We start from the raw sequence: 25,494 nt of genomic DNA, 5'->3' as shown, positions 1-25,494 counted from the left end.
GATTTAGAATAATAGAGATGGGTGTCTTGGAACCCATTATTATCTAAATTCAGCATGTAAAATAATTTCAGTTTTTTATGAAAGGGATATAAACTAATTTAAATTGCTTGCAGCTTGTTACATGACGTTTAAATGGGCTGGACGCCAAGAAAAATGAGCTCAAAAAGCGCGGTTTTATCACAAGTTAGCGTTGTTATCGCGCTTTTTAAATATGCAATGCTAAATAGCTTATCTACTTTTCAAAAAAGACTGATATTATTTTTAAGGCTGAATTTAGATATTAATGGATTTTAAAACACCCATCTCTATTATTCTAAATCGGTCTAAACATCCCTACGTAACTTCTGTTCCTAAAAAGCTAGGTTACGTCACGTATTTATGGGCAGAGCTTGTTATGCCGATCGTGTTGTTTTCGAGACCGATATTAAAACGCTATAAAAAATCCTTCATTACTCTGAAAGTTAGTGGCCTAATCTTTATTTTGATTACAAAATCGGAATTAGCGTGTCTGATTTACCTAGTAAATACGATAAAAGTTGTTCGTGGCAGTTATGGTTTAAATTCTGAGATTTGGAAGTAGGAATTTCATAGCCAAATCTTTTGCAAATCTAGCTGTAACCTTGGAACAAGGTTGAATCAGGTACAAGAATTGTCAATGAGAGTCTATTTGCTGACTTGGACTAGTGTAATAATATAATGAAACTATATCAATGAACCCAATTTTGTCATTTTATCTATGTTTGTTAGTCCGCAAAAATGCTCTGCCTTTCCACATTTTTTTGGCTAATTCCGTCCAAACTTCACACGCATGTGCTCGATGCCTTCTGTCTGGTCACTAAAAGATTTAGTCTCAAAAACCTGTCTGGTTGCTGAGAACCAGCCTTCTTAACACCTACCATCGGACTATCTGATTGCAAATGAAAGAATTATTGGGCATTGGTTGGGCTTGCTGCCAGTTACTAATAAAAATGAAGATTGATATTTGGCAGATTTATGTAAATTTTTAACTTCATAAAAAATAGTTTTTAAGCAAGTAGAGTTGACCATTATGTAGTATTGATGATTGATAACCTGTTATCAAGGTCATTTGATTAAAAAACGCTTTCATGTAGGATGCACAGACAATATCAGATAACAATGCCTTTGATAGATGCTTCCAATAGCCTCAGTGCTATATGTAGATCAATCGCGTTGCCATCTGTTTAAGGTTTGTTTGTCTTGCTAAAAGTTTGTTATATAATAATGAGCGCACTTTTAATTTTTTGGAAGTTTAAATATATGGTAAGTAAGAAGCCCTTATTAGCAAGAATTATCTTTGCAAATGATAAAGTAAAAAAAATATTGCTGACAATAACCTTGATTGAGTTACTTGACTTCGCTGCCGCTAACAGTGTTAGTAATCAGCACAAGTGTGAATAAAACAACAAGAAAAGAAATTTAATATCTTTGAAAATCCTGCCTACCACAAAGTTTAAATTAGTGAGTGTAGTTGTTCTATACAGAAACCATACATAACAACACTTTTAATAAGCCAAGGATAGCTGCGTGATTTAATGCAAAGTCAGGACAACCAGTCACTGACTTCCTACAAGATTTTACAGACAGAAATAAATAGGCAGCAGAAATTCAGCCTGCAGAAAGCAGTTTTATATATGAACAGATACCAAAGCTAAATTGATATACACATAGCATTTATCCTTGTAACTTTAAAGCTATTTTCAAAAATATTCCGTCTCTAGAAGCCTTCTGAAAAATACAAATCATTTACACTTACACTTTTTTGGGTTACTCCAAGGCAAGATGCTTAAACTTTGACTTTTTTTATTGGTAATAACATGAATTGCTTTCAATAATTATATGATGGTGACTAAACATTCCTCTCAATCACTAGCTGCCGGCTCGGCTCAGAGATACACCCATGTACAGCGAAGCAATTTGGTGAGCAATATCCACGAAAGGTCCAACATTTATGCAAACCAAAAAGAGGTGAGAACCGATTAGTAGGAAATAAAAGTACGTTGAAACGCTGCTGAGGACCTGATCAGTATACTTTCACTCATAAACCTCTCAATTATATGAAATAGAAAAATATTGATTATGTTTTTGGTTTCAGGTTCAAATACCTAAAAGACCCAGAGCCTACATGATTTCACACCAAAAGGGATGTGAAAGAAATGAAAAAGATGAAACTGCAAAGTACAGTCAGCTTCTTTAGACTTCACTTCTTAAACTTTCAATTATCTTGACAACAGATTGACCTCAAAAAGTTTGACAACTTTGACTCTCACAAGAGACGATGCAAACGACTAATGCGCGTGAGTGTTGCACTGCAATTTTCATTTGTTACTATCCATCGTTTTTTTACGTCATCGCCCTGTTTGCACATGCGCTCGTCCACAACAAAGCCACCATCTTTGTAGAAAACAATCGTCATTCTCTTCATTAATAGTATTTTTTGGTGTTGTTTTGATACTAAAATAAAAATTTGCAAACAAAAGCATTGTTTGCAGTATTTAATTGCGGAAGCTTCGTGTTTTTAACGATAAAAGTTGTCCATAAAGATGGCAGACAACGATAGAATGACGCCACGAAAAAAGGAAGGATTACTTCTATTAACATTATAGTGTACTCTGTTGCTGGTATAACCATATTTTATTCTCTTGTGTATACTGTATATGTATATTGTACAATATTATTTAGCATAGAAGTACGCGTGTGAGAAAATATAGGCTGTTCAATGTACAGTACTTAATTTACAGAAATTAATGTACAGTATTTAATTTTCAATGTCTGGACAGGGCTCAGTTTGTATTGGTCTGAACAGATGAGGATTGTCTGTATTCTGTACGTACAATTAAGCACAGAATACAGCATATATGAGTAAGCACAAGCAAATCTGGTCTTGCCAGACAGTCCTTCTTTTATTCCCGGATGGCATATTTACAAGATGTATTTAAGAAAAACTTGACAAAACATTAAATCAGTTTATCAACCGGGCAACTAAAGTTTATGTCTCAGTCAGAAAATTTAGTTGCCCAGTTTCTTCCAAATGCTATATCATGATATTTGCTATTTTCAAATAGATTGTTTGATCTTCAAGCCCTAACTTGGCAAGTTTAGTTATAACACATCTATGTTTATTTAGGGTACTAAAAGTCTATCAGCACGGTAATTTGTCTTTCAACAACAATAGTCTTGTACGCATTGATACAGGTGGCCATTGCCAAATTGGTGAAGAGGCCACAGTGCCAAAGTGTAGTTACACTTACACGTAGAAAAACTTGATAATCTCTGGAGAAAGCTAATTTGACATTGGCAGGAAAAACTGAAAGACTAATGAATGAACTTCCATAGTCGTGAAACTTGGATGTATTAAGCTAGGTTTGGCTCGTGCCATCAGAGGCTTATCGCCAGAGGAAGACATCAAAGAACAATCTGTTACATCTTCTGCAACTTTAATCAAACACTCGTTCATCAATATGAGTGTCATTTCATGCTAGGCATTTCAAGAACAAATTTGATTGGATGAGATGGGTGAGATTAGAGTGAGCCATTTGTATAAAAACCTGGAGAGAAACATAAAAATTCAGAACAGCTTCAGAGGCTTCAAGAAAAGCAGTCTTGGAGAATTCTATAGAAAGAACACTGTTTGATACCTACAAAAAGGTAAGTGAATTTGTGTATAAAATTATTTATATAAACATCGTTGAATCTATATATCAATCAACTAACATGCTTCTGAATGAAAATACATGTAGAGTGTAAGTGCATACCTTGAACCTTAGAGAGAAAATGCAAATAAACAGCAATTACTTCGAAAAAAAATTTCAGAAAAGTGTGGTTCAAATCAAATGATTCGTTTGAGATAACTTCTGTTGGATCTATGAAAACTGTTATTCTAGCCAAAATGGCATTGTGGAACATGAATCGCTAAGATAAAAACAATTAAAAATAATTGAATGCAACCAAATGCATATTACTGAATTACAAACTTATTATTTTAGATGGAGAACTGTGATTATTCCCTAGCGGCTGCCAACAAGGCCAAGCTTAAGATCTATGGTTATAGCACAGGAATCTTGGCTATTCTACTCGTGGGAAGCATTGTAGCAAACGTTATGGTCTACAATTTTATCTACCAGAGAGTCGACCAGGTAACCAAAATCTTTTTTGCTTGCACGAAATAATTATAATAGTAAAGTTTTTAATATATAATACATGCAGAATTTTGGGCATTGAATTTGTGTTATTTGTAATTAATATTTACTGAAAATGTTATAAAATAATAAGAAATATTCATATTTTAAAGCTCAAATGCTATGTAAATGATTACTAAATCTTGAAAAAGTCACTCTTTGTAACACTTTTTCAGTTACTTTCAGAACTATGTAGATTCGAACAAAACACCTTTTAGGAACTTTATAATTACAAGCTGCTACAAGCATGTGAGAACTCATAGTAACGAGTTACAGTAAATGACTTAAAAGTTATGCGATTCCAAAAATTTTTTATATACTTTATGCAAACTTTTTTAGTGAGTTATTCTCTTTTGCATAAAATTGAATTTAACTGTGTTGGTTACAAATATAGCTTTTGTATTCTTTCGTTTGAAAAATGTTTAATTTTTTCTTACAGGAGAACCAAGAAATAGGACAACTCCAGATAGAAGTTGCAAAGCTTACATCGGAAGATGCAGATATGTTGGTGAGTACCCCACAACGGAATTCAACTCTTGAAACAAGAATAGTCAATAAACAGCTAGCATAAACTGTGTACATATTTTATGCTTAATGTATTTTATTTTATTTATTTTATGCAATATTATGGATATGCGCTTGGTTGATGCTTGTGAAACCCGCACATTTCATGATTATTTAATGTGCATTGTTAACTCTTTGCAGAGAGCCAAGAGAACTTACGCCACAAAACCAGTCAAGAAGTGTGACTGCCCCAAGGGACCTATTGGACCAAAGGTACACATTTTGTAATAACTACAAATTGTGGAGTTGTCTATCGCTGTGATGTTGGGCTGTTAAAGTATATCAGTCAATGTTTATGCGCAGGGAGACGATGGAAAAGATGGTAAGGATGGACAAGATGGCAAAAACGGAAAACCAGGACAACCAGGTAAAGATGGAAAGGATGGCAAACCTGGAATGAAGGGAGATACCGGAGCACCAGGTATGAAGGGTGATAAGGGTAATCCTGGCAAAGATGGAAAGATGGGTAATCCAGGAGAAACTGGTGCAACTGGAGTAAAAGGGAAACCCGGAGATGAGGGAGAGACCGGAGCTACAGGAGCGACAGGCAAAATGGGAAACCAAGGCGAGAAGGGCATGAAAGGCCAAACTGGAGCAACAGGAATGAAGGGAGGTGATGGTGATGATGGTGAAACTGGTGCTACAGGTATGAAAGGAAACACCGGTGCACCTGGTAAGGATGGTAAAGATGGAGCTACTGGAGCACCTGGAAAGAAGGGAGACAAAGGAAACGATGGAAAAGATGGAAAGGATGGTGCTGATGGAGAAAAGGGAGCACAAGGAATGAAGGGCGTGACTGGCGCTAAAGGAAAGGATGGTAAAGATGGCAAAGACGGAAAGGATGGCGCACCAGGAATGAAAGGCAACACCGGAGCCAAGGGCAATACTGGTGCTGATGGCGCTAAGGGACAGAAAGGCATGAAGGGCCTTACCGGCCAAAAGGGAATGGATGGAAAGGATGGTGCTGATGGCCAAAAGGGTGATCGAGGAATGAAAGGAGTAACAGGTGCTAATGGCGATGATGGAAAAGATGGCAAAGATGGAAAGGATGGCAAACAGGGCGAGAAGGGTGACACCGGAGCTCCTGGCAATGACGGTCAAGATGGCAAAGACGGTAAAGTTGGCCAACAAGGAGAGAAGGGACGTCCAGGAACCCCAGGAACTAATGGTAAAGATGGCAAAGACGGCAAAAATGGTGAAAAGGGAATGAAAGGAAATACAGGGGCTAAAGGAGACAAAGGAAACGATGGAAAAGATGGAAAGGATGGTGCACCGGGTGATAAGGGAAATACTGGAGCTCAAGGACCAAAGGGTAAAGATGGCAAGGCTGGTGCTCCTGGTATGAAAGGAAAGGATGGGGCTCCAGGCAACGATGGAAAAGATGGAAACCCTGGAAAGGATGGTAAACGTGGACCACAGGGAGATACCGGAGCAGCTGGCAAAGATGGAAAAGATGGAAAGGCCGGTGCACCTGGAATGAAGGGAAACACTGGCGCTCCTGGCAATGATGGAAAGGATGGCGAAGATGGTAAAGATGGAGCACCAGGAGCTAAAGGAATGCGTGGTGCACCTGGCAAAGATGGTAAAGATGGACAAGATGGTAAACCTGGTGCTCAAGGCAAGCAAGGTGACACTGGACCAAGAGGATTGCCCGGTAAAGATGGCAAGGACGGAGCCACAGGAGCTAAGGGAATGAAGGGACCAGCTGGCATGCCAGGCGCCGATGGCGATGATGGTAAAGATGGAAAGGATGGCAAAGATGGAGCTAAAGGAGACAAAGGAAAGGATGGTAAAGATGGAAAGGATGGTGCACCAGGTCCCAAGGGAATGACTGGACAAAAGGTAGTTTTATATTCCATTATATATTAGGAGTGTAGTAGCTATTAGGTGTAAAGCGGTTAAACCACACCAAGTTGCTGGTACAATAATAAACTCTAGCAGTTATCAAGAAAAGTTTCCAACACTCTTCTAGCCTTGAACAAGCGGAGCTGATCAACAAGTGACAGCAATGTCTAGTCAAAATACATCAAACAGTTTATAATGATGTACACGTATGATTACAGGGAGAGCCAGGACCAAAGGGAAAGTCATACGGCGGCGGTTACAAGTTCACCGAGAAAGGAGAACCAGGCTACTAACCGAGAATGACAGACCATAATGCAACTTATCTTTCACAATGTAAACTCTTGTTGCATTTATCGTTTTTGAATTCAAACACATGTTATATTTAGCATCTAGGGAATATATTATATGAATCTGAAAACAAGTTTATATCCTTAGTCAAACAAGCGCAGCCAAAAGAGCTCATTAGACGATAAGACATACTCACAGGTGATAGAGCATAAAAAGGGGATAATCATTAAGCGTGTAGGCAGCATGAAATAAATCAAGTTGATGGTTGATGACTTTAGCGAATGAACCTAAGAGAGAGAGAGCGAATCATCAAAATCAAGATGATTGGCCAATCAAAGGTTAAAAAATACTGAGGCAGACTAGATGCATGATTGGCTAATTCGAAGCAGCGACATGGGTAAAAATTATTAGTGCCAAAATAATTAGTGTAAATTTTTTTAACATAATAGCGGTAGTTTTGCTAAATAAAATAATAGTTATTTAAGCTAATCTGCAGTAAAACAAACTCTGTTTTTCTGAATGCAGTTTCGAACAACTAAAAATAGCCACAAAAGAACTGCAGAAGAGTTCAACGGATAACTGTATGATTGTCAATTAGAAAAACATGCACATGTAATCCAAGGTTATAAACAGAAAAATATTAATAAAGCTATTAATAGACTTTTAGAATAATTTGCAACAAATTGTTCTACATTACTTTGCATGATAGCAGAGTTTTAAACAAGTCAGGGATAACTGAAAGGTCCAAAACAAATTTCAAGCCAAAATTTAAATTAGGTAGTTGTCTTGATTCCAGTGTTTAAAAACATTAGAATCAAGACAAATCTCTACATTATACGAAGCATTATCATAGAAGATGATAAAATAAAAAACGAGCACTCAAAATTCTCTTAAAATTAAAATATAAACACAAAAATGCAATAATTCAATCAACTTTCTGGCCAGTCGGATGAGTTAGGGAGACATGATGGCAACGAGACTCAATAGATAGATCTCTCCTTCCAGCTAAGCGATGACGTTGAGGCAGCAAAGTTACGCACTTGTTCTTTGAACGCATTCAGTACACATAAGAGTAAATCATGACAGCATTATATATTTCCACTTGTTGGGACACTACTGCTTTTTCGAACTTCGACAGTTAAAAAGCAGATAGAGCGAAATGCTGCTAGCACCAAACTAACATGTACAACATATAACCACTTCACGGACTATACCCTTAACTATACCCTTAAATATACCTTTAACTATACCCTTAACTATACCCTTAACCATACCCTTAACTATACCCTTAACTATACCCTTAACTATATCCTTAACTATACCCTTAACTATACCCTTAACCATACCCTTAACTATACCCTTAACTATACCCTTAACTATACCCTTAACTATACCCTTAACCATACCCTTAACCATACCCTTAACTATACCCTTAACCATACCCTTAACTATACCCTTAACTATACCCTTAACCATACCCTTAACTATACCCTTAACTATACCCTTAACCATACCCTTAACTATACCCTTAACTATACCCTCAACTATACCCTTAACTATACCCTTAACTGCTACTGATTAACATTTTCTTCTGCATTCGAATCTTTCCCAAATTTTTCTCGTCCTTGAGGAAAAACTGGTCGGCTGTCTGAAAGTGGAGGAGGTGACAGACGACGGTGATTGTGATCTGCACCGATACTAGTAGACGGGTGTGGGCTGACATCAGAAATATTGAAACCTGCCAAAGACGACCTCGACTGAAGTTGAAATGTCTGACCCGGTTGAGCGTACTGAATAGGTAATGTGAAGAGTGGAGCAGTCCTACTTGTTTGAAGAAATTGACTATCCAACGGGCCGGGTAGACTGACTGGTTGGTGCTGAGGCTGAGGTAGCGCATTCATTTAAGGTCGGCGAATGCTATGCGTCTCCATATGCTTCAATACCGAGCTGTTACGAGCAAACCTCTTATGGCAGAGCTTGCACTCATGGGGTTTCTCTCCGGTATGGGTGAGGATATGACGCTTTAGCACATGAGGATAGGCGCAAGCAAAATCGCAGAAAGGGCATTTGTGAGGTTTACTTCCGGAGTGTGCCCAGTGTTTGTGCCTGTCTAACTCTACTTTGGTAAAAGAAGTGAAGTCACATCTGTTGCACTGCTAAAATCTGGCTTCACTCATCATTGTGGGTGTATGGCTAGAGGCTGTCATATACGGTGTTGTGGAGGCTAACAAACAATAGACAGCAATTAGCTGAGGTTTTATCTGCACATCATTGATTAATGATAGACTATGTTACCATAGCCTGGGCATGGCTCTCGTGGGGGATTGGGAGAGAGAGCCTGGGACACATTGCAACACGCGAGGAAGACAACTCTAAAAGTCGACTTCTGCAGTCGCTAATATCAAAATCGTTATTTCCGAAGGAGTACCATGTGGCAGTCATTTTTATGATCTTCGCGAGTATTATGTATTGTTTTTAATCTGAATTGGCAGCAAACAAACGCTGGTTGGTAAGTATGAAATGTTGGTTGCATAATAAATCAATCACGGGGGTTATATTATTTCATATGTTTAAGTTCATTACTTAATTAATTAGGTTTTGATTTAATTATAATCAAAAATTAAATCAATGGAATAAAATATTTTCTCAATAACAATACAAACGAATAGCAATAGAACAACAAAAATGAATCGCACGCTGCTAATAAAGAAAAGTTTATCTAGTAAAAGGTAATCTCAGTTTTATTTTACTCGCGAGTAATGTGATTACTCGCGACAGTTATTATGAACAACTCGGACCTACCATTGCAAAACGGTGCCATCTGAAAACATATACTCTTTCCGAAGCCAGTAGGAAGAACTATAAATTAGTCAAACCCTGCGATAATATGTTGTAAAGCTTGAGACTGTTTTGGTCTCAGCGTGACTATGCCTAGCTTTGATAGATGAATTTTGAATCGCTCCATTTTTTATCAGTATATGAAATGAAACTGCAAACGTGAAAACGCAAGAGAATAGTAACCTATGGTTCTTATCGTTTTGTTGTCAAACGGGGTATTACATAACTACCTACCCTATCAAAAACATAGGGCCTTTCACTAGATCAAGTCACGTTACCGTGACGATAGGCTTTTAAACGCGCCACATCTAATACATCGTGAGATCTGAATCTATCGGCACGCTTTCATTAGTATTAGTCTGAGCGTCATATGTAACATATGTCGCTCGTTTTGCAGAAGTTATCTTACCTTTTTTCGCTATGTGTCCCAGGCTCTCTCTCCCAATCCCCACTAGAGCCATGCCTAGGCTAATGTTACCATGAGAGAGTTAATTTGTAAGTTTGCGTCATTCGCTAGATGAAAATGATAAAAATCTACCAGTTCAGCGAGTTATGTTCCTCACAAATTTAATGCTTGTGAAAGATGGCAACGACACTTGCAGATGATGCACAAAAAAATACCATGTGGGCTATTCCATTTTAAACATTTTTCATACTTCCATCATTCTTATTTCACTTTAAGCAGTTCCGAATGCATCACTATGACCTCTTGCATAGAATTCCTTATTTTATTTAACAAAGTGCCTGCATTAATCTACAACATCAGAATGTCCATGGAAACACATTGCATGGCAACTCGACGTGCGCACAACTCCAAATCTGCATCATCTGTGTCACGGAAACATAGTGTTATTGCGTTGTGATGCTCGAAAACAAGTCGCCTCAATATGGTTTATTAATACCGTGTTAAATCATCGGACATACTTCTTTTGATGGTTGGCACACTGTTATCATTCAATAATAGAGAAAGAAAATATTATATATTTATACTTCTTTTTTTGTTCTTTGTAAACACACAGCATAACACAGGATTAAGCACTCAATTTCATTGTATCTATATCATATACAGCTAAAACTCGACTTACGCTCACAGTAACTGATATTCACAGTTTTTGAGGTTTTTAAATCAATATATAAGTACGCCACGAGTCCTGTGTGGACCAGTGCGCGTGGTAACAAATGATAAAAAGGCAATGTTTCTCTTGAAATTATGCAAAAAAGAATAAAACATGTGAGAAAATATCTTTTATCCTTTATTGCTAGTACTAAGAGTTGTGGAAGGAATCTTATATATGCATAATACAATTTTATATTATGCATAAAATTATCCATATAGTGCATATTATAATATACGCAATATATAGTATATTATGTATATTACAGTAAATATATAATAAGATATATATACATATGTATATAAATAATGATCGCTTTTTCTTTCAATACACATAATTCACTTTATTTTACTGTTTTGTTTCATAGTCTTGTTTGCTTTAAACAGCCTTGACCTGTGTAAATAAAGTTTATATCTGTCTATCCATCTGTCTGTCTGTTTGTCTGTCCATCTATCTGTCTGTTTGTCTGCCTGTCTATCTGTCTGTTTGTCTGCCTGTCCATCTATCTGTCTGTTTGTCTGCCTGTCTATCTGTCTGTTTGTCTGCCTGTCCATCTATCTGTCTGTTTGTCTGCCTGTCCATCTATCTGTCTGTTTGTCTGCCTGTCTATCTATCTGTCTGTTTGTCTGTCTATTTATCCATCTGTCTGTCTATTTATCCATCTATCTGTCTGTTTGTCTGCCTGTCTATCTATCTGTCTGTTTGTCTGCCTGTCCATCTATCTGTCTGTTTGTCTGCCTGTCCATCTATCTGTCTGTTTGTCTGCCTGTCTATCTGTCTGTTTGTCTGTCTATTTATCCATCTGTCTATTTATCTATCTATCTGTCTACCTATCTATCTGTCTGTTTGTCTGTCTATCTATCCAGCTATCTACCTTTCTACCTATCATCATATAGATAAAATACTACGTCTCACAATATTGTAGCAGCATCACTGATGATGATTGTAAACTGCAGTAAAGCAATGTTAAATAATGACCACTTGAGATATTTAGTATTTAGAGATGCCATTCATCATATGCTGACTCAGTGAAGAAATCCATATTTCTTTTGATTCATGGATTCATTAGCAAAGATGATCAAATATCAGATCCTCTTAAACATGAACTTACACAAAATTTTTGTAGATTCTACCGGGTGTCAAGGCTATACGCTGGACCGACAAGCAGATCATGCTTCCATAGAGCGCTATAAAGCGATGGTTGTGTGATGCTTTATGTCATAGCTGTATATCTAAGGAGCTAAGGATAAAGCAAACCATAGATGATCAAAAGAAAAAAGGCTACTTCTTATGGCAGGATTCATTATGCACATGATACTAGTGAATCAACACGGCTGATGGTCATTAAGGGCGTTACCATGCACAAAGATGGCACACCAGACAGGCGTTTTACTTCACAACAGCGATATTGAATCAATACAAAATGAGAGAAACGCGGATGTTTCCATGATGGCATTGCAGCGTCACATGAGGAGTGTATCACTACGCTATCACTGTATGGAAACTTGGTATATGTTCCTGTTCTTTCAGCAAGCCAAATTTATTATTTTGACCAATGTCTTGTTATTTTCAACTGTCACATCTGGTCTACACACTTTTTTTTCTTTCTCATCTTATGCTCAAAGTCTAAACGCAATTGCATCTGAATTTCCAACAGTGTGATTTTTTAACTTGTACTAGCAATACTCAAGGATTAGTGGATTATTCTCTTTGACACAGGAAATTGTAAAGATCTTTAGCCCATTACTGTGTTAGCCTCTGAATACATCACTAATTCTAAGAATTTTCTAGGAACGCAAGATTGATTAAAATGGAAGTCATTGTTCTTCTTTCGTGCCTCTTCTGCTTGTGCGTGTTGATAAGCACCGTCACTTTTGTTTGCCACTTTCTTCTCTGAGGTTTTAGAGCCAGAAGACTATATATAGAACACATAGACTGTAAATATAGAAATATATTTCTATTCTATCAAATAGATTTTATACATAAAATAAAATTTCCAGTCAAGTTTAAAATAATTTTTTATTGGTAGTTACACATTACAAAGCAACAATCCTCAGACAATATCAGCCATATATACATATATATATATATAAAATCTATTATATATAATATATATAATATAATATATATATAAATATATACACATATATGTATATGTATATACATATATATATATATATATATATATATATACTAGCTGCACCACCCGGCGTTGCTCGGGTAATAAAAAGGTATTTGCACAGAAAATTGAATTGTATTTAAAACATAACAACATCGGCATTCTAACTTTTAAACTACATATCATGAGAAAAGTGTTTTGTGTAATTGAAATAAATTAACAGAGAAAATGAAAACAACTGTAAAAATTTTAAAACTTTGTCAAACAACTGTAACTTTCCAACTTCATATCATGAAAAAAATGTTTTGTGCAGGTCTAATAAATTACAAAAAATAAAACAACTATAAAAGGTTAAGATATAAATGTGAAATAATTAGCAATTAATAGCTAAATTGAGTCGGTTTTGCGACAATAAAGGATGATTTGGTAATGATACAATTATTACGAACTGAAAAAACCAAATAAAAATCCTGAATGTGTTGAATTGATAATAACAATTTTTGCATAGAAGTGTGTGTTAAACCTTTTCACTACCATCCATGTACAAATTTAGCTATCGGCCTAATGCCAGCCATTTTACCGAAAATTTCCGATTTTGCTTCATGATGCATATATAATTTTTTCAACTTCAAACTCTACCTAGAAAACTTTTGTTATATATTTTATTTTTCTAACATATTAACAAATAGTGCTATGCCAAAAATTCAATGTATCTATACTTTGTGCATTGCTAAAGCTATGTAAAGCTACGATCGCTACAAAGCTAGAACGATCCTCTTCAATGTTCTTTACTCTTACCAAACTATTACTTTCATCGCCATCAGAGTCAGTGCTGCTACTTTAATTATCTGTGTAATCACAAAAATCTGAATCTGAATTGGCTATAATGTCATCAACATAAGTAATTATCTGTTTTCTAACTCGGGAAGTACTTCCCAAAGTAAATTTAAAACTGCTTCGTTATTTTAGGCTAATTTTATAGAGAAATATTCAGACAACACAGTCAATACTATAAAAGTCCTAAGATTGTTGGTAATGTTATCAACGAATAATAAAATTAAGTTACTACGCAACTGCTGGAAAATTCGCAAAAATGCATCTACGTCAGTCGACCATAGAAAACGCATAAATGCGTCTACGATAGTGAAAGGGTTAAAAAGGTTACTGTTCCACCAGAAGATATCCATCAAAACTTTGAATACAACGATACTATTATCTCTCGATACTGGTACAAATGCAAAATGAGATATCATACTTTGTTTGACCGAAAGATGAGAGAGAATACTTGTCCGTGCGGGAAAAATTGGCGAACCCAGATATAGTAATTGAACCTTATGAAAAAGATTTCTCAACAGGGGCGTCATAATGCGTGGCCACATCGGTAAAATAATCAGCATGCGCTATAGCTATATCAATAGCCAGAATGCAGACACACGACATATGACATACTTTGAGAAATATATAGATTAATGATTGATACTACATAATGGTCAGGGTGGCTTAGTGGTAGTGTCTTTGGCTTTCAACCATGAGGTTGGTAGTTTGAGTCCTGGTTAATGCCGATCTGACAACAAGCTTTTAACCATAAAATTGCCTTTTGCCTAAAAAAGTCTTTTGGATCTAGACCATAACTTGGAGGCCCCGTGTACCACACTGACAATGTGGGCATGTTAAAGATCCACCTCTGTCTTTCACACACTGGGCAAGTGAAATGGCTATCTGGTTCTGTCAGACTGGACGTGTTGCACTGGCATTCCTTCAGGTTAATCTGGCAGTTCCGGAAGTGGTAGATACTGAGAACTGGGTCACCTCTTCTCTACCATACTGCTCGACCCAAGCATGCATCGCTAAGATGCAAGTAATTGTCGAAAGCGACAGACAGCAAGCCAGTGATTGATATAACTTTTAATAGGTCATTTGATTGAAAAATGCTCTCATGTAGGAGTGCACAGACAATATCAGGCAACAATGCCTTTGATAGATGCTTCCAATAGCCTCAGTACTAGATCAATCAAGTTGGCATCAGTTTAGGGTTTGTTTGTCTTGCTAAGAGTTTGTTAGATATTACTGTGGGTCATGAGCACACTTTTAATTTTTTGGAAGCTTAGTCTAAGAGAAGCCCTTATTTGCAAGAGTTATCTTTGCAAATAATAAAGTAAAAAAAATATTGCTGACATTAACCTTGACAGTTACTTGACTTCGCTGCCGCTAACAGTGTTAGTAATCAGCACAAGTGTGAATAAAACAACAAGAAGAGAAAATTGATATTTTTGAAAATCCTGCCTAGCCACAAATTTGAAATTAGTGAGTGTAGTTGTTCTATACAGAAACCATACATAACAACACTTTTAACAATCCAAGGAGTGCTGCGTATTTTGCTGCAGTCAGGACAACCAGTTCCTGACTTCCTACGAATAGGATTTGTACAGACGAAAATAAATAGGCAGCAGAGAGTCAGCCTGCATAAGGCAGCTTTGTATATGAACAGATACCAAAGCTAAATTGATATACACATAGCATTTATCCTTGTAACTTTAAAGCTATTTTTTAAAATATTCCGTTTCTAGAAGCCTTCTGAAAAATACAAAACACCTACACTTACACTTTTTTGGGTTACTCCAGGCCAAGACAAGATGCTTAAACTTTGACCTTTTTTGATTGGTTATAATATGAATTGCTTTCAATAATTATAATGATGGTGACTGAACATTCCTCTCAACCACTAGCTGCCGGCTCATAGATACACTCATGTATTGCGAAGCAATTTGGTGAGCAATATTCACGATAGGTCCAATGTTTATGCAATCCAAAAGGAGGAGAGAACCGGTTAGTAAGAAATAAAAGTACGTTGAAACACTACTGAGGACTTACTCGATATACATCGACTCGCAAACCTCTCAAAGATATAAAATAGAAAAATATTGATTATGTTTCCGATTTCAAATTGAAATACCTAAAAGACCCAAAGCCTAATGGTTTCACACCAAAAGGTATGTGAAATAAATGAAAAAAGATGAAACTTCAAAGTACAGTCAGCTTCTTTAGACTTCACTTCCTGAACTTTTAATTATCTTGACAACAGATGGGCTTCAAAAGATTGACAACAGACAAAAAGCCGCCATCTTTGTAGAAAACGATCATCATTCTCTTGATTATTAGTATATTTTGGTGTTGTTTTGATACTAAAATAAAAATTTGCAAACAAAAGCATTGTTTGCAAAAATTAATTGCAGAAGCTTCGTGTTTTTAATGATAAAAGTTGTCCATAAAGATGGCAGACAACGATAGAATGACGCCACGAAAAAAGGAAGGATTACTTCTATTAACATTATAGTGTACTCTGTTGCTGGTATAACCATATTTTATTCTCTTGTGTATACTGTATATGTATATTGTACTATATTATAGCATTAAAGTACGCGTGTGAGACAATGTAGGCTGTTCAATGTACAGTATTTAATTTTCAATGTCTGGACATGGCTCAGTCTGTATTGGTCTGAACAGACAAGGATTGTCTGTATTCTGTACTTACAATTAAGTACAGAATACCATATATACGAGTAAGTACAAGTAAGTCTGGTCTTGCCAGACAGGCCTTCTTTTATCCCTGGATGGCATATTTACACAATGTAGTTAAGAAAAACTTGACAAAACATTAAATCAGTGTATCAACCGGGCAACTACATTTTCTGACTGAGACATAAACTTTATATTTCTTCCAAATGCTATATCATGATATTTGCTATTTTCAAATAGATTGATTTATCTTCAAGCCCTAACTTGGCAAGTTTAGTTATAACACATCTATGTTTATTCAGAGTATTAAAATTCTATCAGCATGGTAATTTGTCTTTCAACAACAATAATCTTGTATGCATTGATACAGGCGGCCATTGCCAAATCGGTGAAGAGGCCACAGTGCCAAAGTGTAGTTACACTTACACGTAGAAAAACTTGGTAATCTCTGGAGAAAGCTAATTTGACATTGGCAGGCAAAACTGAAAGACTAATGAATGCACTTCCATAGTCGTGAAACTTGGATGTATTAAGCTAGGTTTGGCTCGTGCCATCAGAGGCTTATCACCAGAGGAAGACATCAAAGAACAATCTGTTACATCTTCTTAAACTTTAACCAAAAACTCGTTCATCAATGTGAGTGTCATTTCATGCTAGGTATTTCAAGAACAAATTTGATTGGATGAGATGGGTGAGATTAGTGTGAGCCATTTGTATAAAAACCTGGAGAGAAACATGAAAAAGCAGAACAGCTTCAGGGCTTCAAGAAGAGCAGTCTTGGAGAATTCTATAGAAAGAGCACTGTTTGATACCTACCTACAAAAAGGTAAGTGAATTTGTGTATAAAATTATTTATATAAACATCTTTGAATCTATATATCAATCAACTAGCATGCCTCTGAATGAAAATACATGTAGAGTGTAAGTGCATACATTGAACTTCAGAGAGAAAATGCAAATAAACAGCAATAACTTTGACAAAAATTTCAGAAAAGTATGGTTCAAATCAAATAGTTTGTTTGAAATAACTTGTGTTGGATTCCAAAAAAAACTGTTATTCTAGCCAAAATGGCATTGTGGAAATGAATCTCTTAGATAAAAACAATTAAAAATAATTGAATGCAACCAAATGCATATTACTGAATTACAAACTTATTATTTTAGATGGAGAACTGTGATTATTCCCTAGCAGCTGCCAACAAGGCCAAGCTTAAGATCTATGGTTATAGCACAGGAATCTTGGCTATTCTACTCGTGGGAAGCATTGTAGCAAACGTGATGGTCTACAATTTTATCTACCAGAGAGTCGATCAGGTAACCAAAATCTTTTTTGCTTGCACGAAACAATCATAATTGTAAAGTTTTCAATATATAATACATGCAGAATTTTGGGCATTGAATTTGTGTTATTTGTAATTAATATTTACTGAAAATGTTATGTAAATGATTATTAAATCTTGAAAAAAGTCACTCTTCGTAACAATTTTCAGTTGCATTCAGAACTATGTAGCTTCGAACAAAATGCCTTTTGTTCGAACTTCGTTCGAACTTTGTTCGGAACTTTACAAATTGCTGCAAGCACGTGGGAAATCGCAGTAACGAGTTACAGTAAATGAGTTAAGTTCTTAGATTTGTCCTGCAAAACTTTTCCATATTAAAAAAATACTTCCTGCAGACCTTTTAGTGAGTTATTCACTCTTGCATACAATTTGAATTTAACTGTGTTGGTTACAAATATAGCTTTTGTATCCTTTCATTTGAAAAAATGTTTAATTTTTTCTAACAGGAGAACCGAGAAATAGGACAACTCCAAATAGAAGTTGCTAAGCTTACATCGGAAGATGCAGATATGTTGGTGAGTAACCCGCAACGGAATTCAACTACTGAAACAAGAATAGTCAATAAACAGCTAGCATAAACTGTGTACATATTTTATGCTTTATGTATTTTATTTATTTTATGCAATATAATGGATATGCGCTTGGTTGATGCTTGTGAAACCCGCACATTTCATGATTATTTAATGTGCATTGTTAACTCTTTGCAGAGAGCAAAGAGAACTTACGCCACAAAACCAGTCAAGAAGTGTGACTGCCCCAAGGGACCTATTGGACCAAAGGTACACATTTTGTAATAACTACAAATTGTGGAGTTGTCTATTGCTGTGATGTTGAGCTGTTAGAGTATATCAGTCAATGTTTATGCGCAGGGAGACGATGGAAAAGATGGTAAGGATGGACAAGATGGCAAAAACGGAAAACCAGGACAACCAGGTAAAGATGGAAAAGATGGCAAACCTGGAATGAAGGGAGATACCGGAGCACCAGGTATGAAGGGTGATAAGGGTAATCCTGGCAAAGATGGAAAGATGGGTAATCCAGGAGAAACTGGTGCAACTGGAGTAAAAGGAAAACCAGGAGATGAGGGAGAGACCGGAGCTACAGGAGCGACAGGCAAAATGGGAAACCAAGGCGAGAAGGGCATGAAAGGCCAAACTGGAGCAACAGGAATGAAGGGAGGTGATGGTGATGATGGTGAAACTGGTGCCACAGGTATGAAAGGAAACACCGGTGCACCTGGTAAGGATGGTAAAGATGGAGCTACTGGAGCACCTGGAAAGAAGGGAGACAAGGGAAATGATGGAAAAGATGGAAAGGATGGTGCTGATGGAGAAAAGGGAGCACAAGGAATGAAGGGCGTGACTGGCGCTAAAGGAAAGGATGGTAAAGATGGCAAAGACGGAAAGGATGGCGCACCAGGAATGAAAGGCAACACCGGAGCCAAGGGCAATACTGGCGCTAATGGCGCTAAGGGACAGAAAGGCATGAAGGGCCTTACCGGCCAAAAGGGAATGGATGGAAAGGATGGTGCTGATGGCCAAAAGGGTGATCGAGGAATGAAAGGAGTAACGGGTGCTAATGGCGATGATGGAAAAGATGGCAAAGATGGAAAGGATGGCAAACAGGGCGAGAAGGGTGACACCGGAGCTCCTGGCAATGACGGTCAAGATGGCAAAGATGGTAAAGTTGGCCAACAAGGAGAGAAGGGACGTCCAGGAACCCCAGGAACTAATGGTAAAGATGGCAAAGACGGCAAAAATGGTGAAAAGGGAATGAAAGGAAATACAGGGGCTAAAGGAGACAAAGGAAACGATGGAAAAGATGGAAAGGATGGTGCACCGGGTGATAAGGGAAATACTGGAGCTCAAGGACCAAAGGGTAAAGATGGCAAGGCTGGTGCTCCTGGTATGAAAGGAAAGGATGGGGCTCCAGGCAATGATGGAAAAGATGGAAACCCTGGAAAGGATGGTAAACGTGGACCACAGGGAGATACCGGAGCAGCCGGCAAAGATGGAAAAGATGGAAAGGCCGGTGCACCTGGAATGAAGGGAAACACTGGCGCTCCTGGCAATGATGGAAAGGATGGCGAAGATGGTAAAGATGGAGCACCAGGAGCTAAAGGAATGCGTGGTGCACCTGGCAAAGATGGTAAAGATGGACAAGATGGTAAACCTGGTGCTCAAGGCAAGCAAGGTGACACTGGACCAAGAGGATTGCCCGGTAAAGATGGCAAGGACGGAGCCACAGGAGCTAAGGGAATGAAGGGACCAGCTGGCATGCCAGGCGCCGATGGCGATGATGGTAAAGATGGAAAGAATGGCAAAGATGGAGCTAAAGGAGACAAAGGAAAGGATGGTAAAGATGGAAAGGATGGTGCACCAGGTCCCAAGGGAATGACTGGACAAAAGGTAGTTTTATATTCCATTATATATTAGGAGTGTAGTAGTTATTAGGTGTAAAGCGGTTAAACCACACCAAGTTGCTGGTACAATAATAAACTTGAGCAGTTTTCAAGAAAAGTTTCCAACACTCTTCTAGCCTTGAACAAGCCGAGCTGATCAACAAGTGACAGCAATGTCTAGTCAAAATACATCAAACAGTTTATAATGATGTAAACGTATGATTACAGGGAGAGCCAGGACCAAAGGGAAAGTCATACGGCGGCGGTTACAAGTTCACCGAGAAGGGAGAGCCAGGCTACTAACTAAAAAATGACAGACCATAATGCAATTTATGTTTCACAATGTAAACTCTTGTTGCATTTATCGTTTTTGAATTCAAACACATGTTATATTTAGCATCTAGGGAATATATTATATGAATCTGAAAACAAGTTGACATCCTTAGTCAAACAAGCGCAGCCAAAAGAGCTCATTAGACGATAAGACATACTCACAGGTGATAGAGCATAAAAAGGGGATAATCATTAAGCTTGTAGGCAGCATGAAATAAATCAAGTTCATGGTTGATGACTTTAGCGAATGAACCTAAGAGAGAGAGAGAGCGAATCATCAAAATCAAGATGATTGGCCAATCAAAGGTTAAAAAATACTGAGGCAGACTAGATGCATGATTGGCTAATTCGAAGCAGCGACATGGGTAAAAATTATTAGTGCCAAAACAATTAGTGTAAATTTTTTTAACATAATAGCGGTAGTTTTGCTAAATAAAATAATAGTTATTTAAGCTAATCTGCAGTAAAACAAACTCTGTTTTTCTGAATGCAGTTTCGAGCAACTAAAAATAGTCAAAAAAACTGCAGAAAAGTTCAACGGATAACTGTAAGATTGTCAATTAAAAAAACATGCACATGTAATCCGAGGATATAAACAGAAAATATCAATAAAGCTATTAATAGACTTTTAAAATAACTTGCAACAAATTGTTCTACATAACTTTGCATGATAGCAAAGTTTTAAACAAGTCAGGGATAACTGAAAGGTCCAAAACAAATTTCAAGCCAAAATTTAAATTAGGTAGTTGTCTTGATTCCAGTGTTTAAAAACATTAGAATCAAGACAAATCTCTACATTATACGAAGCATTATCATAGAAGATGATAAAATCAAAAACGAGCACTCAAAATTCTCTTAAAATTTAAATATAAACACAAGAATGCAATAATTCAATCAACTTTCTGGCCAGTCGGATGAGTTAGGAAGACATCGAGGCAACAAGACTCAATAGATAGATCTCTCTTTCTGGCTAAGTGATGATGCCGAAACAGCAAGGTTACACACTTGCTCTTTGAACGCATTCAATACACATGGGAACAAACCACGATAGCATTAAATATTTCCACTTGTTGGAACACTACTGTTTTTTCGAACTTCGACAGTTAAAAAGCAGATAGAGCGAAATGCTGCTAGCACCAAACTAACATATACAGCATATTGCCACTTCACGGCCTTAACTATACCCTTAACTATACCCTTAACTGCTACTGATTAACATTTTCTTCTGCATTCGGATCTTTCCCAAATTTTTCTCGTCCTTGAGGAAAAACTGGTCGGCTGTCTGAAAGTGGAGGAGGTGACAGACGACGATGATTATGATCTGCGCCGATACTAGTCGACGGATGTGGGCTGACATCAGCAATATTGAAACCTGCCAAAGACGACCTTGACTGAAGTTGAAATGTTTGACCCGGTTGAGCGTACTGAATAGGTAGTGTGAAGAGTGGAGCAGTTCTACTCGTTTGAAAAAATTGACTATCCAATGGGCCGGGTAGACTGACTGGTTGGTGCTGAGGCTGAGGTAGCGTATTCATTTGAGGTCGGCGAATGCTATGCGTCTCCATGTGCTTCAATACCGAGTCGTTACGAGCGAACCTCTTATGGCAGAGCTTGCACTCATGGGGTTTCTCTCCGGTATGGGTGAGGATATGACGCTTCAACACATGAGGATAGGCGCAAGCAAAATCGCAGAAAGGGCATTTGTGAGGTTTACTTCCGGAGTGTGCCCAGTGTTTGTGCCTGTCCAGCTCTACTTTGGTAAAAGAAGTGAAATCGCATCTGTTACACTGCTGGAAGCTGGCTTCACTCATCATTGTGGGTGTATGGCTAGAGGCTGTCATATATGGTGTTGCGGAGGCTAACAAACAATAGACAGCAATTAGCTGAGGTTTTATCTGCACATCATTGATTAATGATAGACTATGTTGCCATGAGAGAGTTAATTTGTAAGTTTGCGTCATCCAAAAGATGAAAATGATAAACATCTACCAGTTCAGCGAGTTATGTTCCTCACAAATTTTTACCGAGTGTTTAATGCTTGTGAGAGGTGGAAACGACACTTGCAGATGATTCACAAAAAATAGCGTGTGGGCTAATCCATTTTAAACATTTTTCATACTTTCATCGTTCTTATTTTAAATTGAGCAGTTCCGAATGTGCTGCTATGACTTCTTGCATAGAACTCCTCATCCTTATTTTAACAAAGCACCCGCATTAATCCACAACATCAGAATGTCCATGGAAACACATTGCATGGCAACTCGATGTGCGCACAACTCCAAATCTGCATCATCCGTGTCACGGAAACAGTGTTATTAACCTGGCATGCTCTAAAACAAGTCATGTCTCAATATTTCTTATTAATAACATGTTAAATCACCAAACATAATTCTGTTGATGGTTGGAACGCTGTTATCATTCAATAATAGAGAAAGAAAATATTATATGTTTATGCTTATTGTTTCGTTCTTTATAAACACACAGTATAACACAGGATTAAGCACTCAATTTCATTGTATCCCTATAATATACATCTAAAACTCGACTTACGCTCACAGTAACTGATATCCAAAGTTTCTTGAGGTTTGTAAATCACTATATATGTACACCATGAATCCTGAGTGGACCAGTACAAGTGGTAACCGTTATTAAAAAAGGCAATGTTTCTCTTAAAATTCCGCAAAAAATCATATAAAAAAAATGTGAAAAAATATATTTGATCATTTATTACGAGTAGAAATAGCTGTGGAATGAATTTTATATATAATTTAAATAATATTATAATTTTATATTATATATATTATTATATTGCCCATGTTGTATATATATAATATATATTATAATATATGCAATATACAATATATTACATATATTACAATATACTATAATACATTTCATATATTATAATATATGCAATATAAGTTTATACAAATACAAGCTCCAGGATACAGCAATTTAGACAAATGATGAAGATCTCAGAATGGTTGGTTGAAATGCCTGAAAGGTTGAAATCTGGCAATATCCATGACGATAAAAAGTATATAAACAATGAGTTATGAAACAGAGATGAGGTTGAATCCATGAAAATGATACGATAATAAATTACCGAAAGGCTTTAAATACAAAAAGCTCACTTACCAGACATGAGACTCGTGTACTCAGCAAAATGCACAGCTCTTTGCACTTCTCTCTCCATGTCTATAACAGAGCAAACCTAACAATTAAAACCAGGCTAAACCTGAGAGCTGATGCTAGGGTGATGAGAGTTAATTACTTTATTAAGTAAGTTCATTGTTATTATTGTTATTATAAGAGCATCAGAAAATAACCAAATTTTTAGTTTTCTATTAAATCCTTTCCAGCGTGTTTGGAACCGTCATAAAAATTAAACAGATTTTTGCAAACTATTTATAATACTATTGGTGCAATAGTTACACATGTACATAAAAAGATAGGTGTAAAACAAAAAGGCCTATCACTCATTTACCAGAATCATATATCGTCCATTTTGTCTTACGCCGCTCCAAGCTGGTATCCCTCTGTATCAAAAACTGATAAAGAAAAGTTGGAACGATTTCAAAAATTATGCTTCAGGGTTATGCTACCTGATATGGGCAATTACGATATGATCAGCATGTAATTGCCCTTATTGCTGAGGAGCAAAATGTGTTTTTAAATATTTGCTGTTTAAAATACTCTAATCGAATCTTCAATCTGCCTGACCATCCACTATATTGCTATTTCTCCAAAAAAGCCACAATACCTTATACCAGACACCAACATCGTGCCAATTTACATCGCGGAACAGCATTATGTGATAAGAGCCTTTTTTTTCAATACACCTAATTTACTTCTCTATTTTTTGTTCTTGTCTCATGGTCTTATTAGTTCTTAACAGCATTGACTGGTGTAAATAATGTTTATATCTATCTGTCTATCTATCTATCCATCCATCCATCTATCTGTCTATCTATCTATCTATCTATCGATCCAACCATCCATCTGTCTGTCTATCTATCCATCCATCCATCTATCTGTCTGTCTATCTATCTATCTATCTATCTATCTATCTATCTATCTATCTATCTATCTATCTATCTATCTATCTATCTATCTATCTATCCATCCATCTATCCATCTATCTGTCTGTCTATCCATCTATCTATCTGTCTATTTTTCTATCTATCTGTCTGTTTGTCTGTCTATTTATCCATCTATCCATCCATCTATCTGTCTGTTTGTCTGTCATCTATCCATCCATCCATCCATCCATCTTTTTGTCTGTCTGTATGTCTGTCTATCTATCCATCTATCCATCTATCCATCCATTTATCCATCTATCTGTTTGTTTGTCTATTTATTCATCTATCTATCTGTTTGTCTGTCTGTCTATCCATCCATCTATCCATCCATTTATGTAGCTGTCTGTTTGTCTGTCTATTTATCCATCTATCCATCCATCTACCTGTTTGTCTGTTTATCTATCAATCTATCTGTCTGTCTATCCAACTATCTATCTATTTATTTATCTACATATGGATAGAATACTAAGTCACACAATATTGTAGCAGCATCACTTATGATGACCGAATATCTGCAGTGAAACAATGTTAAATAATGACCACTTGAGGTACTTGGTATTTAGAGATGCCATTCATCGTACATTGAATATGTGAAGAAAACCATGTTTCTTTTGATTCATGGATTCATTAGCAAAAGATGATCAAATATCAGATCCTCTTCAAAATGAACTTACACAAAATTTAGTAGATTCTATCCGAAAGTATCGGTATATTTCTATCATTTGCGATTGTTTTTGATGTAGTTTGTTTTACTACTATTTAGGTAATAGTGATACGGATTCCTTCTATCCAGTGATGTCTGTCAATAATTTCAGTATGTTTGATCAGAATTGTTAACTTTAGATTGTCTAAATAGT

At 36.7% G+C, this 25,494-nt stretch overlaps 4 protein-coding genes across 4 annotated transcripts in view; 2 read left to right on the top strand and 2 right to left on the bottom strand.

Annotated features, from left to right (window-relative positions):
- The first annotated feature begins 1,860 nt into the window (after nt 1–1,860).
- LOC137402704 (collagen alpha chain-like) lies at nt 1,861–6,898 on the top strand. The gene is made up of 7 exons (XM_068089210.1): nt 1,861–1,986; nt 2,253–2,315; nt 4,005–4,154; nt 4,636–4,704; nt 4,902–4,973; nt 5,064–6,602; nt 6,824–6,898. Exons 1-7 carry the CDS (start codon nt 1,861–1,863, stop codon nt 6,896–6,898), a joined length of 2,094 nt encoding a protein of 697 aa, XP_067945311.1.
- Nucleotides 6,899–7,085: 187 nt separating this feature from the next.
- LOC137402703 (intermembrane lipid transfer protein VPS13A-like) lies at nt 7,086–8,405 on the bottom strand. The gene is made up of 2 exons (XM_068089209.1): nt 8,132–8,405; nt 7,086–7,180 (listed from the first exon to the last, which is right to left on the bottom strand). Exons 1-2 carry the CDS (start codon nt 8,403–8,405, stop codon nt 7,086–7,088), a joined length of 369 nt encoding a protein of 122 aa, XP_067945310.1.
- A 6,271-nt stretch (nt 8,406–14,676) lies between these two features.
- LOC137402702 (collagen alpha chain-like) lies at nt 14,677–20,525 on the top strand. Its single transcript, XM_068089207.1, has 6 exons — nt 14,677–14,823; nt 17,646–17,795; nt 18,268–18,336; nt 18,529–18,600; nt 18,691–20,229; nt 20,451–20,525. Exons 1-6 carry the CDS (start codon nt 14,677–14,679, stop codon nt 20,523–20,525), a joined length of 2,052 nt encoding a protein of 683 aa, XP_067945308.1.
- Nucleotides 20,526–20,632: 107 nt separating this feature from the next.
- Nucleotides 20,633–25,494, bottom strand: part of LOC137402163 (zinc finger protein 358-like) — a 61,168-nt gene continuing 56,306 nt past the window's right edge. The window contains exons 10-11 of the mRNA XM_068088643.1: nt 23,694–23,753; nt 20,633–22,413 (exon numbers count right to left, since the gene is read on the bottom strand). Of these exons, the coding sequence (XP_067944744.1) occupies nt 21,761–22,413; nt 23,694–23,753 (713 nt within the window). The 3' untranslated portion in view covers nt 20,633–21,760. The remainder of the gene's footprint in view (nt 22,414–23,693; nt 23,754–25,494) is intronic.

This window comes from Watersipora subatra, chromosome 8 (genome assembly GCF_963576615.1).
Source record: "Watersipora subatra chromosome 8, tzWatSuba1.1, whole genome shotgun sequence".
Classification (NCBI taxonomy): Eukaryota; Metazoa; Bryozoa; class Gymnolaemata; order Cheilostomatida; family Watersiporidae; genus Watersipora; species Watersipora subatra.
Note: the sequence above shows the minus strand (reverse complement) of the source record. Positions and strands in the feature narration are given on the sequence as shown.